This window comes from Agelaius phoeniceus, chromosome 30, assembly GCF_051311805.1.
Source record: "Agelaius phoeniceus isolate bAgePho1 chromosome 30, bAgePho1.hap1, whole genome shotgun sequence".
NCBI classification, from domain to species: domain Eukaryota; kingdom Metazoa; phylum Chordata; class Aves; order Passeriformes; family Icteridae; genus Agelaius; species Agelaius phoeniceus.
In genome coordinates, this window is record NC_135294.1 from 5,899,301 (window position 1) to 5,914,475 (window position 15,175).

The following is a 15,175-nucleotide window of genomic DNA, read 5'->3' on the forward strand; positions in this document are numbered from 1 at the left end:
GGGATCAGCCATGAAAAAACCAGGATCAGCCTAGGAAAAAATGGGATCAGCTCCTGGGATCAGCCTTGGATTCCTCGGAAAAAAGCTGGGATCAGCCTGGGAAAATCCAGGATCAGCCTGGGATCAGATCCTGGGAAAAACCAGGATCAGCCTGGGATCAGCCTGGGAAAAGAGCTGGGATCAGCCATGAAAAAACCAGGATCAGCCTGGGATCAGATCCTGGGAAAAATTGGGATCAGCCTGGGAAAATCCAGCATCAGCCTGGGATTCCTGGGATAAGGGTGGGAAAAGAGCTGGGATTTATCCAGGTGGAAATTCCCTCATCCCAAAAAGAAAATTCCAAACGAATCACCCCAAAAATGGGAAAACCCAAAAGCTCCACTCCACCAAACTCCTCTGCAACATCAGCACCTCAAAACGGGGTAAAAAAGGGGGGGAAAAAAAAATCCCATTTTTTTTCAATAGGATCAAGGTGGGATTTTTGGGATTGAGGGGTGGGACCTGGTTCTTGCCGGCGTGCTCCATGATCTTCTCGTAGACGATCTCGTTCATGATCTGGAAGCGTTTGATGGCTTTCTTCTCCGTGATGCCCACGTAGGTCTGCTCCAGAGGCACGGGCCGGAAGCTGGGAGGGAAAAAATCCATGGAATTTGTGGGAAAAAATCAGTGGAAAAGGGTGAAAAAAATCCATGGAAAAGGGGGAAAAAATCCATGGAAAAGGGGGGAAAAAAATCCATGGAAAAGGGGGGAAATGTCAGTGGGATTTGTGGGAAAAGATCTGTGGGAATGGGGGGATTGATGGGAAAAAAAAAATCCGTGGAAAAAGGGAATTTGTGGGAAAAAAAATCTGTGGAATTTATGGAAAAATATCCATGGAAAAGGGGGATTTATGGAAAAAAAACATCCATGGAATTAGTGGGAAAATATCCATGGAAAAAGGAACTTATGGAGAAACCACCACCAAAAAATCCATGGAAAAGGGAGTTTAGGGAGAAAATTGGACAAAAATATCCATGGCAAAGGGAATCAATGGAAGAAGTGCCATACATAACTCCATGAAAAAAAGGAATTTATGGAAAGAGCACCATGAAAAAGGGAATTTCTGGAGAAACCACCACCAAAAAAAAATCCACAGAAAGTGGAATTTATGGAGAAACTGTGACTAAAAAAATCCACGGAAAATGGAAATTGGGGAGAAACTGTGACCAAAAATCCATTAAAAAAGGAATTTATGGAGAAACTGCGACCAAGAATCCATGGAAAATGGAATTTATGGAGAAACTCTGACCAAGAATCCATGGAAAATGGAATTTATGGAGAAACTGTGACCAAGAATCCACGGAAAAGGGAATTTTCCCCATGTTCCCGTACCTGTTGTCGAAGTAGAACAAGCCCTTGGCCGGGTCCACGCGCAGGAAGGTGGCCACGTCCTCGTAGTTGGGCAGCGTGGCGCTGAGCCCCACCAGCCGCACGTCCTCCTGCGTCATCTCGATGTTGCGGATGGCCCTGGCCACCAGCGACTCCAGCACAGGCCCGCGGTCGTCGTGGAGGAGGTGGATCTCATCCTGGGAGAAGGGGAGAGCTCAGGGAATTGTCCTCCCTCATCTGGATTTGTGGGATCACAAAGTTCCTCTGGTTCCACTGTGGGTGCCACAGTTGGGAAGGTCCAAGGTTCTTCACCCCCAAAGCCCAGATCCACCTTGAGGAACACCTTGAGCTTCTCCACCCCCAAACCCCAGATCCACCTTGAAGAACACCTCAAGGAACTTCCTGAGCTTCTCCACTCCCAAAGCCCAGATCCACCTTGAGGAACCCTGAGGTTCTCCAGCCCCAAACCCCAGATCCACCTGAGGTTCTCCACCCCCGAACACAAGATCCACCTTGAGGAACACCATGAGGAACCCTGAGGTTCTCCACCCCCAAACCCCAGATCCACCTTGAAGAACACCTCAAGGAACTTCCTGAGCTTCTCCACTCCCAAAGCCCAGATCCACCTTGAGGAACCCTGAGGTTCTCTAGCCCCAAACCCCAGATCCACCTTGAGGAACCACCTTGAGGTTCTCCACCCCAAATCCCAGATCCACTCTGAGGTTCTCCAGCCCCAAACCCCAGATCCACCTTGAAGAAACCTTTGAGTTTCTCCAGCTCCAAACCCAAGATCCACCTTGAGGAACCCCTTAGGCCCCAAACCCCAGATCCACCTTGAGGAACCCTTTGAGGTTCTCCAGCCCCAAACCCCAGATCCACCTTGAGGAACCCTTTGAGTTTCTCCAGCTCCAAACCCAAGATCCACCCTGAGGAACACCTTGAGGAACCCCCAAGCCCAGCTGCACCTTGGGGAGCCCCCTCCCTGCCCGCTGCAGGTGCTCACCAGGATGACCAGCCGCACCAGCTGGGTGTAGGTGCGCTCGCCGCCCTTGCGGGTGATGATGTCCCACTTCTCGGGCGTGCACACGATGATCTGCGTGGCGCTGATCTCCTCCTTGCACAGCTGGTGGTCCCCGGTCAGCTCGGCCACCGTGATCCCGTAGGTGGCCAAACGCTGGCAAAGACCCACAGGATGAGCGTGGAGAGACCTTCCCGTGGAGGTCCCAATCCCAAAATCCCACCCAAACTTCTCCTGGTGCAGTTTGAGGGTGTTCCCTCTTCTCCTGGTGTTCCCTGGGATGAGATCCCAAATCCCACCTGGATGTCCTCTCCTGCCAGGGAGCTGTGCAGAACCCCTCTGACCCCACTTTCTCCAGGCTGAGCTCCTCTCACAGATCCCTCAGAAATTCTCCATCTCTGGATGTTCTCCAACCCCATAACCCATCCCAGATCCCCCCCAGGAATTCTCCATCCCTGCACTTTCTCCTACCCCATAACCCATCCCAGATCCCCCCAGGAATTCTCCATCCCTGCACTTTCTCCTACCCCATAACCCATCCCAGATCCTCCTCTTCTCCCACCTGAGCTCCTTTCCCAGATCCCTCAGGAATTCTCCATCTCTGGATGTTCTCCAACCACATAACCCATCCCAGATCCCTCAGGAATTCCCCAGAGCCTTCTCCTTGTTCTCCACGCCTTCCCCACCTCTATTCCCAGCCCCTCCATGATCCCAAACCTCCTGTTAGATCTGATCCAACTCATCCCCAACCCCAAACCTCCCCTTGGACCTCATCCCAAACCTCCCCTTGGACCTCATCCCAAACCTCCCCTGGGACCTGATCCCGCTGATCCCTCACCTTGCTGAAGCTCCCGACCATCTCCTGCACCAGGGACCTCATGGGTGCGATGTAGATGATCTTGAAGTCGTCCACGTTGATGGTGCCGTCCATGTTGATGTGTTTGCCGATCTCCCTCAGCATGCACATCAGCGCCACGTTGGTCTTCCCCGCGCCCTGCGACCCAGACATTCCGTCCCCAAAAAAAGTCCCTAAACAGCCTGGGATTATCCTGGACAGGTCCAAGCCCCAGATCCACCTTGAGGAAGCCCCTGAGCTTCTCCACCCCAAATCCCAGATCCACCTCGAGGAGCACCTTGAGGAACCCCCTGAGCTTCTCCACTCTCAAAAAGGGTCACCCACGTTCATCTTCCCCATGCCCCGAAATGGAGAAATTCCATCCCAAAAAGATCTGGGACTTCTCCACAAAAAGGGCCACCCAACTCCACACTGGTTTTCCCAGTGTGTCCATTCCAAAAAACATCCTGGAATTCTCTTGGACAGGTCCAAGGTTCTCCACACCAAACCCCAGATCCACCTTGAGGAACCCTGAGGTTCTCCACACCAAACCCCAGATCCACCTTGAGGAATCCTGAGGTTCTCCAGCCCAAAACCCCAGAACCACCTTGAGGAACACCTTGAGGAGCCCCCTGAGCTTCTCCACCCCCAAAAAGGGTCACCTAGTGCCACGTTGGTCTCCTCCACACCCTGAAACTGAGACATTCCACCCCAAAACATCCTGGAATTCTTCCCCAAACCCCAGATCTCACCGTGGGGGCACAGAGCAGCAGGTTCTCGTCGGACTCCAGCGCCGCCCGGAACAGTTTGCTCTGGATCCTGTTGAGGGTTTTGAAGCCCTCAAAGCCAGCCTGGGCATATTTGGGAAGTTTTTCCACAGAAACCAATTGCTGTGAAGAGGGAAAATGTGAAAAAAAAGGAATTTAGGGTTTTTTTCCAGGTCAAAAAGGAAAAAATTCTGATTTTTTTAGGGCTGGGAATGAGGGAAAATTCAATTTTTATCCTCTCAGATTCCATGGAAAAGCCAAATCCTCAAATCCCAAACTGATCCTGGTATTAGGGAAAACATTTGGGATTAATCCCAATAATGGCACAAAAAATTTAAAAAAATTTTAAAAAAATCATTTTTTTCTTTTTTTGGGGGGAACAAATCTCGTTAGCCCCGAAGAGTTTGAGTTTTGATAGGAAAAAATAAAAATAAATCAATTTTTTCCATTTTTTTTGAGGGACAAACTTGGTTAGCTCTGAAGGGTTTGGGTTTTCATGGGAAAAAATGAAAATAAATCAAATTTTCGGTGGTTTTTTGGGGAACAAACCTCATCAGCCCCAAAGGGTTTGGGTTTTAGGGCAGGGACGTGAACTTCCTCGTATCCCTTGCGTTGTCTCCGGAAGGATCCGTCCGGGAGCTGGCACCTCTTGTTGGCCATGAAGTGACTGCCCTGGGCAAACACCAGATCCTCCAAATCCAGGACCTGCCTGGGAGCCAGAGCCTGGAAAAGAATGGGGGAAAATGGGAGAAATGGGGGAGAAAAAAAGTAAAAAAAAAAGGGGGAAAAATGGGGAGAAAGTGGGAAAGAAATGGGGGGGAAAATGGGGGGGAAACCATAGGGAGAAAATGGGGGGGAAACCATGGGGGGGAAACCATGGGGGGGGAAACCATGGGGGGGGAAACCATGGGGGGGGAAACCATGGGGGGGGAAACCATGGGGGGGGAAACCATGGGGGGGGAAACCATGGGGGGGGAAACCATGGGGGGGGAAACCATGGGGGGGGAAACCATGGGGGGGGAAACCATGGGGGGGAAACCATGGGGGGGAAACCATGGGGGGGAAACCATGGGGGGGAAACCATGGGGGGGAAACAGTAAAAATAGGAATTGTTTCTCCTCGTGTTTGAAAGGAAAGCTGCAGATTCCAGGTGGGAATCCATCTTCCCTGTGGGACCAAAAGTTTTTTGGGATAGCTGGGGGTGTTGTGGGAGGAAATCCCAGGATTTTACCTCTCCTCCCTGGTCCAGATCCATGGATTCCAGGTCGGTGTCCATGCGGGACTGGCGCACGCGTTCCCGCCGGGAGCGTTCCTCCTGAGGGGAAAAATCAGGATTCGACCTCAGGTAAGAGGTTCAGACTCCTCCAAAGTGCTCCTGCTCCCTCAAGTTTTTAGGAATAAACCAGGAATAACCATTTTGATAAACAAGGAATTATCATTTTTGGCAGGAAAAGCAAATTTCCCCTCACAAAAACGGCTCCCACCAGGAGGGTTCCTCCTGAGGGGAAAAATTGGGATTGAGGTTCATCCTCCTCCAAGGTGCTCCTATTCCCTCAATTCCCACAAATTCTTTGGGAAAAGCCATCCAAAAATCAGGAATAACCGTTTTAATAAACCGGGAATAATCACTTTAGGTGGGAAAACCAAATTTCCCCTCACAAAAATGGCTCCCACACCTGAGGGGAAAAATTTGGATTCAGCCTCTTAAAGTGCTCCTGTTCCCTCAATTTCTTTGGAAAACTCATCCACAAACCAGGAATAAGCATTTTTATAAACCAAGAATAACCGTTTGGGACATTTTGTGGGATTTGGGGCATTTCAGGGTGATTTTTTTGTGGGATTTTGATGGAAAAGCTGATCCTGAGAAAGCAGAAACGGACACGGCAGCGTCGCTTCCCCAGAGATTTTTGGGGAATTCCAGCCCCATTTCCAACCCCAACCCCAAATCCCACAAATCCTATAAAAATTCCTGACCCGGATCAGATCCTCTTTTTCTGTCTCGTGGAGCTGGTAGAGGAATTTGGAGAGCTCGGGGTCGGCCTCCATCTTGCCCATGATTCGCTCCTTCTCTGCCTCGCTCTGCGCGCTGGCCAGCAGGGTACAGTACAGGACTGGGAAAAAAAATCAACATTTGTGGGATTTTTATGGGAGTTTTGGGGGATTTGTACAAGATTTGCATGGGAGTTTTATGGGATTTGTTGGTATTTTTTCAAAATGGGATTTTTCCAGGAATTTTTTGGGGATTTGTTGGGATTTTGAAACGGAATTTTATGGGGATTTTATCTGATTTTTAAATTATTTTTATGGGATTTTATCTGAATTTTTTGGGGGATTTTTGTGGGATTTTATCTGAATTTTTTTATTTTTATGCGATTTTTTGGGGTTTTTTTAAACAGGATTTTTAATGGGAGTTTTTTGGGACTTTTATGGAATTTGCTGTGAATTTTTGGCATTTTTATGGGATTTGTTGCGATTTCTATGGGAATTTTGGGGATTTGCTGGAATTTGATGGGATTTTTTGGGATTTTGATGGGATTTTTTGGGATTTTGATGGATTTGATGGTTTTTTTTGGGGGGATTTCATGGCCAGAATTCCATTGGAAAAGGAAAACAAGACTCACTCATCATCCTGTGCTGCCTGAGGACCTTGATGAAGTCGAAGGTGTTGAAGCCCAGCAGCAGCACCAGCTGGTTCTCACATTCCCGGTCATCACTGGCAGTCTGGGGGGAAAAAAACATGGAATTCTCACACCCAGGGAATCCAGAGCCCTGATTTCCACAGGATGGAGGTGAGGAGAGGTCAGGAAAAGAGAGGAAAAAATCCTGGAAAATTAGAATTATCCTAAAAGCTAAAAATAAGCCAAAAAATTCCCGTTTTCCCTCAAAAACAAGGGAATCGGGAGGGGGAAGATCCATGGAGTTGCAAAAACAATCCCAAAAATTTCTATTATTCCTAAAAAACATGGAAACCAGGAGGGGAACACCCCATGGAGGAAGGAAAAACGATGCCAAAGATTCCCATTTCCCCAAAAAAATTATGGAAATCAGGAGGGAAAAGACCCCATGGATGATTTCCAAGGAAAAACCACCCCAAAATCCCATAAAATCCCAAGGAATTAATTTTAACCAACATTCCCAATTTTTAGAGGGAAAATTCTCCCAACTCTCAAGGATTTGGTGACCGTAGACCTTGAGGACCTCAAAAATTCCCATTTTTCCAGCAATCAAGAAGGAACAAACTCATGGACAACGATTTCCAAGGGAAAAAACCACCCCAAAACCCCACAGAAACACAAAGAGCGGGGTTTTGACCCGAATTCCCGCTTTTTAGAGGGAGAACTCTCCCAGATCCCAAGGATTTGGTGGCCACAGACCTTGAGGATCTCCAGGACCTCGTCTGCCTTTTTCTGGGAGACGATGGCGTCGTCGTAGAAGCGGCTGAGCTGGCGCTGCAGCCAGAAGGCGTCGATGTCCCGCGGGTGCAGATCCTTCTTCTTGGAGCTCATCAGCTCCCCCGAGGCCACCAGCTGCAAAATCCCAAAAATTCCCATCAAAATACCAAAAAAATCCCAAAAGATCCCATTACTCCCAAGTTTTTGATGTCCCATTGGTGGCAGGTTCTTCTTGGAGCTCATCAGCTCCCCCGAGGCCACCAGCTGCAAAATCCCAAAAATTCCCATTATTCCCGGCATTTGAGAAAGTTTAGCTCCATGAAATCCCCCAAAAAAATCCCGTAAAATCCCATTATTTCCAAGTTTTCCATGTCCCACAGGTGTCAGATCCTTCTTCTTGGAGCTCATCAGCTCCCCCGAGGCCACCAGCTGCAGAATCCCAAAAATTCCCATTATTCCCGGGATTTGAGGAAATTTAGCTCCACGAAATCCCAAAAAAAAATCCCGTAAAATCCCATTATTCCCAAGTTTTCCATGTCCCACAGGTGTCAGATCCTTCTTCTTGGAGCTCATCAGCTCCCCCGAGGCCACCAGCTGCAAAATCCCAAAAATTCCCATCAAAACACCAAAAAAAAAAAATCCCAAAAGACCCCATTACTCCCAAGTTTTTGATGTCCCATTGGTGGCAGGTTCTTCTTGGAGCTCATCAGCTCCTCCGAGGCCACCAGCTGGAAAATCCCAAAAATTCCCATTATTCCTGGGATTTGAGAAAGTTTAGGGCCACGAAATCCCAAAAAATTCCATAAAAACCCATAAAAATAAAAAAATAAAACACCAAAAATTCCCATAAAAATCCCAACAATTCCCATAATAAAAACTCCTCTAAGACTCCCATAAAACCCCCAAAAAATCCCATAAAACCCCCAAAAAATTCCATAAAAACGCCCAAAAAATCCCATAAAAACCCCCAAAAAATCCCATAAACCCCCCCCAAAAATCCCACAAAAACCCCAAAAACTCCCCAACAAACCCCAGATATTCCCATTTGCCAGCGATCCCACACTCACATTGGCTGAGAGCGTGCAGCGCACCACGGCCTCGTCCCCCTCCAGGTCATCGTCCGACGCCTCGTCCCGAACCTCCCCGTAGATGTCCTCGTCCCCCTCCTGTGGGGACACCTCTCATTTTACCCCTTTTTCCTCGAAAATCCCTTTTTGATCCCTCTATTCCTCAAAAATCCCACTTTTACCCCTCTTTTCCCACATAAAATCCCATTTTTCCCCTCAAGAATCCCATTTTTTTTGCCTCTTTTCCCCCGCAAAAATCTCATTTTATTCCTTTCCTCCCAAAACATGGGGTAAAGGGAAATAATGGGGTAAAGGGATAAAAGTGGTCCCACAAGGGAAATGGGACTAAGGGAAATGGAAATGGGATGGAGAATAATGGGATAAAGGTGGTTCCATGAAAAGAATGGGCAAAAGGGAAATGGGATAAAGGGAAATGGAAATGGGATGGAGGGGAATAGGATGGAGGGAAATGGGATAAAAGAAAATGGAAATGGGATAAAGGAAAATGGGATCAATGGGGAACCAGGAGGAAAATGGGATCAAGGGAAATGGGACCAAGGGAAATGGGACCAAGGGAAATGGGACCAAGGGATAAAGGAATAAAAGTGGTCCCACGAGGGAAATGGGACAAAGGGAAATGGAAATGGGATGGAGAAAAATGGGATAAAGGTGGTTCCATGAAAAGAATGGGCAAAAGGGAAATGGGATAAAAGAAAATGGAAATGGGATGGAGGGAAATGGGATCAAGGGAAATGGGATCAATGGGGAACCAGGAAGAAAATGGGATCAAGGGAAATGGGACCAAGGGAAATGGGACCAAGGGAAATGGGACCAAGGGATAAAAGTGGTCCCATGGTCCCATGAGGGAAATGGGACAAAGGGAAATGGAAATGGGATGGAGAAAAATGGGATAAAGGTGGTTCCATGAAAAGAATGGACAAAAGGGAAATGGGATAAAGGGAAATGGAAATGGGATGGAGGGGAATAGGATAAAAGAAAATGGAAATGGGATAAAGGGAAATGGGATCAATGGGGAACCAGGAAGAAAATGGGACCAAGGGAAATGGGATCAAGGGAAAAGCAAAATGGGACACAGGAAAATGGGAATGGGACCAAGGGAAATGGGATAAAGGAAATGGGACCAAGGGCAATGGGACCAAGGGAAAAGCAAAATGGGACAGAGGAAAATGGGAATGGGATGAAGGGCAATGGGACCAGGGGTGACCCCACAGGACCCGGGCTGAGGGGCCGGAGCCGTCCCCACCTCCTCGTCAGACTCGAACTGCACGTTCACCCCGTAGGTCTCGTCGATGTTGTCATCTGCAGGGAACAGGGCATGGAATTGCTGGGAATTCCTGGAATTCTGCATGGGATCCACCCGGAATCCACCAGGAATTGCCTCAGAATCCACCCGGAATTCTGCGTGGAATTCACCCAGAATCCACCCAAAATCCCACAAGGAATTCACGTGGAATTCACTGGGAATTCACCCAGGATCCCCAAAAAATCCCAATAATCAGAAACAAAATAAAAATTATCTATATTAAATAATATTAAAAAAAATCCCCAAAAATCCTCAAAATAATCCCCCAAAATTGGAGGAAAAAAAATTGCAAAAAATGCCCCAAAAAATAAAAAATATAAAGTATTGAAAAAATCCCAAAAAATGCTCAAAAATCTTGCCAAAAATTACCAAAAAAATTGCCAAAAAAGTGCAAAAAAAAGCCCCAAAAATTCCCTAAAAAATCTTTAAAAAATCCCCCCAAACTCAAATCAAATAAATATATAAAGAATATTTTTTAAATCCTCCAAAAACGAAAAAAAAAATCATGAAAAAACACACAAAAAATTTGCAAAAAAAAAGAAAAAATCACAAAAAAATCCTCAAAAAAATTCCCAAAATTCCCATAAATCCTCAATTTTCCCCTACCCATGTTCTGGATGTCCTTGTCCCCGCCGTAGTCGGTGATCTTCTTGCCCAGGTTGACCAGCACGTGGTAGCGCGTGTCGTCGGTGGGGCCCAGCAGCAGCTCCACCTCCTTGCGCCGCTCCTTGTCCCGCAGCTTCTCGTTCTTCAGCACGGCCAGGACCTCGTCTGCTGCTCCACACAGGATGTCCCGGGGCTGGGGAGGGGGACAGGACACCGGGAACGCTGAGCCAGGAGCAGGCGGAGCTGCCCGGGACACTGGGAAATGTCCCAGCCCATGGTGGGACCAGTTGAGCTTTGGTGTCCCTCAAACCCAAGGTTCCATGTGGAGATATGGGTGGGATTTTGGGAAGGAGTTCTTCCTTTTGGGGATGATGAGGGGCTGGGATCCCTGGAAGTGTCCAAGAGCAAGTTGGAGCCACCTGGGACACTGGGAAATGTCCCAGCCCATGGTGGGACCAGTTGAGCTTTGGTGTCCCTCAAACCTGAACCGTTCCATGGTTCCATGTGGAGATTTGGGTGGGATTTTGGGAAGGAAGATTGGGTGAGGAGCTGGGATCCTTACAAGTGTCCAAGAGCAAGTTGGAGCCACCTGGGACACTGGGAAATGTCCCAGCTCGTGGTGGGACCAGATGAGCTTTGGTGTCCCTCAAACCCAAACCGTTCCATGGTTCCATGTGGAGATATGGGTGGGATTTTGGGAAGGAGTTCTTCCTTTTGGGGATGATGAGGGGCTGGGATCCCTGGAAGCGTCCAAGGCCGTTCTGGAGCCACCTCATCCAGTGGGAAATGTCCCAGCCCGTGGTGGGACCGGGTGAGCTTTGGTGTCCCTCAAACCCAGATCGTTCCATGGTTCCATGTGGAGATTTGGGTGGGATTTTGGGAAGGAAGATTGGGTGAGGAGCTGGGATCCTTACAAGTGTCCAAGAGTAAGTTGGAGCCACCTGGGACAGTGGGAAATGTCCCAGGTCATGGTGAAACTGGACTGAACTGGGCTGAGCTGAGCCAAACTGGGATAGGCCGGGCCTGGTTAAGCTGGGCTGAACTGAGCCAAACTGGAGTGGGTAAAACCAGGCTGAGCTGAGCCGAGCCTGGCCAGTAAAGCCAGGCTGGACTGACCCGGGTTAAACCAGACTGGGCTGAGTCCAACTGGGTTGAGCTGAGCCTGGTTAAGGTGGCCTGAACTGGGCTGAGTCCAACCAGGACACTCCAAACTGCGCCAAGCCTGGTTGAACTGAGCCTGGCCAGTGGGGCTGAACTGGGCTGAACTGGACTCAGCTCAATCAGGACACTCCAAACTGGGCCAAGCCTGGTTGAGCTGAGCCTGGCCAGTGGGGCTGAACTGGGCTGAGTGGTTCTGGATGGAACCCAAACCAAGCCGAGCTGAGCTGGGCTAAGCCTAGTTGAGCCAACTGGTCCCAGTAAGACCCGACTGGTTCCGAGACCGGTGAGCTTTGGTGTCCCTCAAACCCAAGGTTCCATGTGGAGATTTGGGTGGGATTTTGGGAAGGAGTTCTTCCTTTTGGGGATGATGAGGGGCTGGGATCCCTGGAAGTGTCCAAGGCCGTTCTGGAGCCACCTCATCCAGTGGGAAATGTCCCAGCCCGTGGTGGGACCGGGTGAGCTTTGGTGTCCCTCAAACCCAAACCACTCCATGGTTCCATGGAATGCAGGTGCAGGTTTAGGTGGGATTTTGGGAAGGAATGTGGGGTGAGGGGCTGGGATCCCTGGAAGTGTCCGAGACCAAGTTGGCGCCACCTCATTCAGTGGAAAATGCCCCAGCTCATGGTGGGATCTGATGAGCTTTAAGGTTCTTTCCAACCCATACCATTCCATGGTTCCACGTGGAGATCTAGGTGGGATTTTGGGAAGAACTATTGGGAGAGGAGCTGGGATGGAATTCCCAGAGAAGCTGGGATCCCTGGGAGTGTCCAAGCCCAGGCTGGTCCAGCAGGAAACATCTCAACCCATGGTAGAACTTCACAACTTCTAAAACTTCCCAAACCATACCAGGATTCCATCTGGAGACTTGGGTGGGATTTTGGGAAGGTGGTGGGATGGAATTCCCAGAGAAGCTGGGATCCCTGGAAATGTCCAAGCCCAGGCTGATCCAGCAGAAAACATCTCAACCCATGGTAGAACTTCACAACATCTACAACCCCTTCCAACACAACCCATTCCATGATTCCATGTGGAGATTTGGGTAAGATTTTGGGAAGGTAGTGGGATGGAATCCCCAGAGCAATTGCAGTCCCTGGGAGTGTCCAAGCCCAGGCTGGTCCAGCAGAAAATGCCCCAATCCAAGGTAGAACTTCACAACATCTACAACCCCTTCCAACCCAACCCATTCCATGATTCCATGTGGAGATCTAGGTGGGATTTTGGGTGAGGAGCTGGGATGGAATTCCCAGAGAAGCTGGGATCCCTGGGAGTGCCCAAGCCCAGGCTGATCCAGCAGGAAACATCTCAACCCATGGCAGAACTTCACAACTTCTAAAACTTCCCAAACCATACCAGGATTCCATCTGGAGACTTGGGTGGGATTTTTGGGAAGGTTGTGGGATGGAATTCCCAGAGAAGCTGGGATTCCTGGGAGTGTCCAAGCCCAGGCTGATCCAGCAGGAAACATCGCAACCCATGGTAGAACATCTACAACCCCTTCCAACCCAACCCATTCCACACCTCCCAACCTCACCCCATGGGGACATCGGGACTGGATCCCCCAACCCCGAAATCCCCGAGATGACCCCAAAGCTCACCTGGTCACCCAGGGCAGCCTGGATGAAGCTCAGGAGGACCTCGTAGGTCTCTCGTGTCTCCTTGGTCTTGGGCTTGTAGATGATGCCCACCATCTCATCGATGCCCTCGGAGAGCAGAGTGTAGCCCTTCATCTTGTTGATGTCGTGCCTGTCCTCGTCCCTCTTCCTCCTCCTGGAAAAATTGGGGGAAACTGGGAATTAGGGATGCTCAGGGATCAAATCTTGCTTTTCCCGACCCATTTTTTCCCCAAAAAACACAATAAAAAATTGATTTATTTTCATTTTTTTGTGATGATTTCGGTGGCTCCCAGTTGGGGTTGGTTTGAGGTTTTGGATTTTCCAACCCCAAAAATGTTGAGTTGGAAAAGGGGAAGCTCCAAAAAAAAAAAAGAGATTTTTGGGGATATTTGGCACCAAGAAAAGCAAGTTTTTGGGATATTTCATACCAAAATAAGCAGAATTTTTGGGATATTTAGTACCAGAAAAAGCAAAATTTTTGGGGATATTTGGTACCAAAAAAAGCAGAATTTTTTTTAATATTTAGCACCAAGAAATTTTTTTTTTTTTTTGAGAAAATAGGGCACCAAAATAAGAGATTTTTTTGGGAAATTGGGCACCAGGAAAAGTAGTTTTTTTGGGCTATTTAGCATCAAGAAAAATAGATTTTTTAAAAATATTTAGTACCAAAACCCCCAAATATTTTGGGATACTTAGCACAAAAAACCCCAAAATTTTTTTTTGGGAAAATGAACCACCAGCAAAAATCAACTTTTCCAAACCCAAACTGGAACCTCTCCCACCCTTTCTCCCATGATCCCAGGATGAAAATTCCCAATTTTTCTGCTCACTTGGCTCTCCTCTCCTCCTGCATTTGGGGTTTGGTCCTCTGGGCCTTGTCCCCCATGCGGGTCCCCTCCAGTTTCCCCACCAGGGACAGAACCTCCCCCGTGGGCTCGTCCCGGCGCGTGCGGTCGATCAGGGAGCGGTCGGCCTGGAGCACCAGGTTGGAGTTCTGGGGGAAAAAACGGGAAAAATGGGATTAAAATGAGGTTAAAATAGGGTAATATGGGATTAATATGGGATAAAATGGGATTTATATGGGGGAAAATGGGATTAAAATGGGGTAAAATGGGATTGAAATGGGATTCCCCATTGGATCAGGGAGTGGTTGGCTTGGAGCACAAGGTTGGAGTTCTTGGGAAAAATGGGATTAAATTGGATTAATATGGGGTAAAACGGGATTGAAATCCTGAAATGGGGCTTGGGAATCCCAAAATGAATGTGGGGGGGTCCCAAAATGGGGCTGAGAGAGAACCAAGGGGTGCCAAAATGGGATTGGGGATGTCAAAATGGGACAGGGGAAACCCAAAATGGGATTGAGAGGGGCCCCATAATGGGACAGGAGATCCCAAAATGGGGCTGGGGAACACCAGATTGGGACTGGGGAATCCCAAACTGGGGCTGAGAGAAGTTCAAGGGATCCCCAAATGGGACCGGGGATGCCCAAACGGGACATGGGGTCGCAAAATGGGGTCCGAGGTCCCAGTACGAGGCTGAGGGTCCCATAACGGGTCCCAAAACTGGGGCGGAGGCAGCTCACGGTACCGGGGTGCGCCCATGGTAACGGGATGGGCTCACGGCACCGGGGTGCGCTCACGGTAACGGGTTGGGACTCAGGGCACCGAGCGCGCACTCACCGCCTTGTACTCATACTGCAGGCTACGGGCGGTGACATCCGCCATGGCTGCACCGGGAACGGGGCCCCGAACGGGGCCGGGAACGGGAACGGGAGCGGGGCCGGGAACTGGCCCTGATAAAGCCGCGCCGCAGCCGCACCGGAAGCACCCTCAGCAGAACTTCCGGGTTAGGCGGAAACGCGCCTGCGCACGCGAGAACGAGGATCCGCCCATTACTCATTCTGATTGGTTGATACGCGATAGACCCCGCCTCATACGCCGGGAGCTGCCTGTGATTGGTTGGACCGCCAGCCCGCCTGATTTTGATTGACGTTTAAACGCCTGAAGGCGGTGGGGCGGGGAAGG

At 49.2% G+C, this 15,175-nt stretch overlaps 1 protein-coding gene across 2 annotated transcripts in view; it reads right to left on the reverse strand.

The window, feature by feature from the left end:
• The window catches only part of SNRNP200 (small nuclear ribonucleoprotein U5 subunit 200), a 34,998-nt gene extending 19,997 nt beyond the window's left edge, over positions 1-15,001 (reverse strand). The window contains exons 1-16 of one of the 2 annotated variants that reach the window (XM_077191796.1): positions 14,831-15,000; positions 13,982-14,145; positions 13,134-13,305; positions 10,378-10,570; positions 9,712-9,767; positions 8,448-8,546; positions 7,363-7,515; positions 6,610-6,709; positions 5,963-6,099; positions 5,220-5,303; positions 4,538-4,711; positions 3,974-4,111; positions 3,225-3,380; positions 2,372-2,542; positions 1,372-1,565; positions 502-625 (exon numbers count right to left, since the gene is read on the reverse strand). In XM_077191796.1, the coding sequence (XP_077047911.1) occupies positions 502-625; positions 1,372-1,565; positions 2,372-2,542; positions 3,225-3,380; positions 3,974-4,111; positions 4,538-4,711; positions 5,220-5,303; positions 5,963-6,099; positions 6,610-6,709; positions 7,363-7,515; positions 8,448-8,546; positions 9,712-9,767; positions 10,378-10,570; positions 13,134-13,305; positions 13,982-14,145; positions 14,831-14,875 (2,160 nt within the window). In that variant the 5' untranslated portion in view covers positions 14,876-15,000. Of the gene's footprint in view, positions 1-501; positions 626-1,371; positions 1,566-2,371; positions 2,543-3,224; positions 3,381-3,973; positions 4,112-4,537; positions 4,712-5,219; positions 5,304-5,962; positions 6,100-6,609; positions 6,710-7,362; positions 7,516-8,447; positions 8,547-9,711; positions 9,768-10,377; positions 10,571-13,133; positions 13,306-13,981; positions 14,146-14,830 lie in introns of both variants that reach the window. The other variant, XM_077191797.1, reaches the window with a different exon arrangement.
• Between the last annotated feature and the right edge of the window lie 174 nt (positions 15,002-15,175).